This window comes from Centroberyx affinis, unplaced genomic scaffold (genome assembly GCF_046629955.1).
Source record: "Centroberyx affinis isolate AG114_WGS23_722 - 3 ecotype Tasmania unplaced genomic scaffold, CSIRO-AGI_Caff_v1 ptg008729l_1, whole genome shotgun sequence".
NCBI classification, from domain to species: domain Eukaryota; kingdom Metazoa; phylum Chordata; class Actinopteri; order Beryciformes; family Berycidae; genus Centroberyx; species Centroberyx affinis.
In genome coordinates, this window is record NW_027284295.1 from 654 (window position 1) to 5000 (window position 4347).

At 43.3% G+C, this 4347-nt stretch overlaps 1 protein-coding gene across 1 annotated transcript in view; it reads right to left on the reverse strand.

Moving 5' to 3' along the window:
• Positions 1-1127: 1127 nt before the first annotated feature.
• The window catches only part of LOC139640230 (alsin-like), a gene marked incomplete at its 5' end in the record, with an annotated part of 24210 nt that continues 20990 nt past the window's right edge, over positions 1128-4347 (reverse strand). Inside the window, 5 exons of the mRNA XM_071514409.1 lie at positions 1128-1308; positions 2003-2095; positions 2208-2365; positions 3321-3435; positions 3577-3729. Coding sequence (XP_071370510.1) covers positions 1128-1308; positions 2003-2095; positions 2208-2365; positions 3321-3435; positions 3577-3729 — 700 coding nt within the window. The remainder of the gene's footprint in view (positions 1309-2002; positions 2096-2207; positions 2366-3320; positions 3436-3576; positions 3730-4347) is intronic.

The following is a 4347-nucleotide window of genomic DNA, read 5'->3' on the forward strand; positions in this document are numbered from 1 at the left end:
TCGCTGTGGCCTAACATGCCTAAACTCTGTTAATTGCTTAATTTATATCCTGTTACTTTTGCCGCTGCAACAATCTAATTTCCCCTCATAGTTAAGATACGATGATATTGGATGTGATGATGATTATTGATCCCTGGGGGAAATTCAGGTGCTGCAGCAGCAATTGGAGAAACAGTGCCATGGAAGTACAGGAAAGGTAATATAAATAAATATGAAACTATAATATGACCGTGCACAGTGTGTGCTGAGCGTTGGTCCTGTGCAAGATCATCACAGTCTGATCTGATCTAAGGAGAGATGCTGCTCTCTCTGTTATGTGGCTCTGCTAATCCAAGTCAGTAATGATGTCAAACACCAGATGTCGACCTGGAGGAGATTAAAACCACTCCAGGAGGCGGAGACTCGAGTCACATGACCTGGACTCGAGTCACAGTTTTGAGACTTGACTTGATGCATGAAGAGAAGACTTGAGACTGGACTTGACTTGGGTTCTGGTGACTTGGGACTTGACTCTGACTTGTACTCTGATGACTTGAAAAGGTTTCTAAAGTCTTGACTTGAGATCTTGTGTTTGTGTAAATGACTCAGATTGAAAGTGATGAGATTTGTTCCAGCAGACGACTGAATTTAAATTCTGTTTTCTGAATTTGTATGGAATGATTGAATTTATTGAAGTTGAAACTGATCATAGAAATCAAACTCATGATGCTCTTACCAAGTTTTTATCCTATTAAAACCATATTGCATTGAAAAGTCCTAGATATTTAGTTTTCTTTAAGATATTAAATTGATACTGGACTCTTGATTTGTTCTGATTTGACTTGCTGTTCTACATTTAGACTTGAGACTTGACATTAATGACTTGGACTTGACTTGGTAATCTACATTTAGACTTGAGACTTGACTTGAGACTTGTGCCTCAAGATTTGAGACTGACTTGGGACTCGAGTGAAGTTGACTTGGTCACATTTCTGTCTGGACAGGATAAAATTCCTGTGGTCCTGAGGTAGGTAAATGCCGCCTGGAGAGGGCTTATATGTGTGTGTGTGTGTGTGTGTGTGTGTGTGTGTGTGTGTGTGTGTGTGTGTGTGTGTGTGTGTGTGTGTGTGTGTTGTGTATATACACACTCACTCCTGCACTCCCAGGAAGCCGAGCAGCGAGCGGTCCGGCTGCTTGTTGAGCCGCAGGACTCGCTCCCAGTAGACGGCTTCCTCCTGCTCCTCCTGCAGGCAGTACAGAGTGAAGAGAGGAGGATAGAGCCGAGGGAGGAGGAGAGGGAGGAGCAGAGAGGAGGAGCTCACTGTGACACTGTGGAGAGAGAGAGAGAGGGGGGGGGGAGGGGGAGAGAGAGAGAGAGGGAGAGAGAGAGAGAGACAGAGAGAGAGAGAGAGAGAGAGGTTTTGAATCTACAATTTGTCCGTATCAACAGAATTGAATCAAACATCATTTAACCTTTATGGGAAGTTGGTAGGCTTGGGCTGATATTCAATATTTTCCGTGAAATTGAATATTCATTAATGGCCTAGACATTTGATGTAATTTTGATGTAATTTAGAAGAAATAAAATACCCCCCCCCCCCTCAGAAATAAACAAAAAAAAACAAGCACAGATCCTGTACAGACCCACTGTGTTGGTATATTATTATTATTATTTTGGTGGGACAGTATCGCGATATTAAATGTTGGCTAAACTTACACTTTGTAACTGTGTTTTGATAAGTGCCATATAAATAAAGTTCATTATTATTATTGTTATTATTATTATAGTTATTATTTATATATGTATTACCACAACACACAGTTCAGGATGAAGGATGACAGCAGGACTGAAACTCAGGCGGCACGACTTCTTATTCCCGTCTCAGTATTCATATATTTTCATATATTCATATTGTTGTGTTTCCGTTATTTTCTACTCCACCTTTAAGTCTACCTATGTGTGTGTGTGTGTGTGTGTGTGTGTGTGTGTGTGTGTGTGTGTGTGTGTGTGTGTGAGACTCACCCCTGCTGTGCCGTGTATTGGCCGTCTGAGGATGGAGAAGCGGGGGGGTCGGGGATGACTCCGCCCTCGTCTGGTAACCCTGGAAACAGAAACCTGGAGAGCAGAAATTGGATTATTATTAAAAGTTACAGTTATGGAAGCAGGGCCACATCAGCAGCCTGCCGGGGGACAGAGGACCCGGACCCGGACCTGGACCTGGACCTGCCTGACGATGCTGTAGAGGCGGAGCAGGTGGGCCTGCAGCTCCTGGACGGCCTGACGCAGCAGCCGGCGGTTGGAGCCCACGCCCACATAGGTCATCCTGTACACCGTCACCAAGGTCTCCACCAGCCAGCCCAGAGGGTGCAGGGGGGTGTCACACGCCTGCCAACACACTTCAGTTACTCATTTATATTTACATCAACCACTTAAGTAACAATGAAGAGGAAACAGATAATTAAGAGACAAAACAAAAACAAATTCCTCAATGTCCTTAGCACATTAGCACACTAGCTAACGTAGCTAGTAGCAGCTAGCGTTAGCATGCTCACATTAACATCAGTGTGTTTGCTGGCTAGTTAGCTAGCTAACAGTTTGTTCAGGTTAACTGAGCTGACTCTTCTCAAGCTCCAACAGTTTACTGTAGAGCTGCAACTAACGATTATTTCCATTGTCGATTAATCTGTTGATTATTTTCTCGATTAATCGATTAGTTGTTTGATCTATAAAATGTCAGAAAATGGTGAAAAATGTGGATCAGTGTTTCCCAAAGCCCAAGATGACGTCCTCAAATGTCTTGTTTTGTCCACAACCCAAAGATATTCAGTTTACTGTCATAGAGGAGGAAAGAAACCAGGAAATATTCACATTTAAGAAGCTGGAATCAGAGAATTTTGACTTATTTTTCTTAAAAAATTACTCAAACCGATTAATCGATTATCAAAATAGTTGCCGATTAATTTAATGGTTGAAAACTAATCGATTAATCATTGCAGCTCTAGTTTACTGTGTCACAGTAACCTACATTTGGAAACAAATCCACCTTATCACACTATTCACTTTTACTGAGAACGTTACTGAATGGATCTACAGCCACACCACAACAAGCTGACTCAGCTGCTTCACACACATTTACACTTTATTCACTAACACACAGTTCTACATGTTCCTCCATCATGGAGACTCAGCTGGTGGAGCAGGCTGGAGATGAAACTGTACAGTCTCTCTAAAGGAGTGATGTCTCACCCTGACTGACCTCTTGAAGACCAGAGTGTTGTGGTACAACACACACACACACACACACACACACACACACACTCTCTCTCTCAGTCACATGTACCTTGGTGAGGTATCGTCGTATGTTGTCATAGTTTGCAGCAGTGACCGGCTCTCCAAGCTGAGGAATAAACTCCAAAGACTCCAATACTCTGCTGTGAGACCTGCTGAGGTCTGGGCTACACACACACACACACACACACAGCCACAATGGATAGAGAAATGTGTAACTCTGGCATATTGATATACTAGTGTATGCATATTTGCTTATGTGAAAGGGTATAGTACCAGTACAGTTGTCTTTCTGTGTGTGTGTGTACCCGTGTCGTCGTGCGGTCGTTATGGTAACGGCGATGCTGTCCCAGGCTGCGGTCCTGTCTCCTCTCCCAGCAGCATCACAGCCCAGCCGGCTCCAACACTCATCAAACACACAGCGCCACCGCTGACCTGCAGGCACCGCATACCGCCCCGGGCTGCACACACACACACACACACACACACACACACACACACACACACACACACACACACACACACACACACACACACACACACACACACACACACACACACACACACACACACACACACACACACACACACACACACACACACACACACACACACACACAAAATTGCATTGATGTGATTCTGACAGACGCTAGGTGTAGTGAAAATGTTGGTGCATGAAACATTCTTTGTGAAAATTAAGGCTGATTTTTTGGTGATTTTCAGATGATTTGGCACCGGCACAAACTGAATTTAAAGTCTCTCTCGTGTCTCTCAGGTCGGAGGTTAACCCCAGGTGGGAAGAGGATCAGTTCATTTACAAATGCCAAATACTTTGGATTTTGTTAGGCGAAGTGATGTGGGTGTAATACTAATGAGGGGAATTCTGGGTAACTTGTTATGCTTTGTGTTTAGGTGGGGTGGTGGAGAGAGAGTTATCTAAATGGCTTGTGGCACTGTATTTAATTTGAAATATGTCCCAATTATGTTATATGTTATATATTATTGGATCAGACCATTGTAGAAGGTAATTTTGTTTTTCGCCTCTGTATCACTTCTGTTTTGTTTAATTTTTTTTCTTT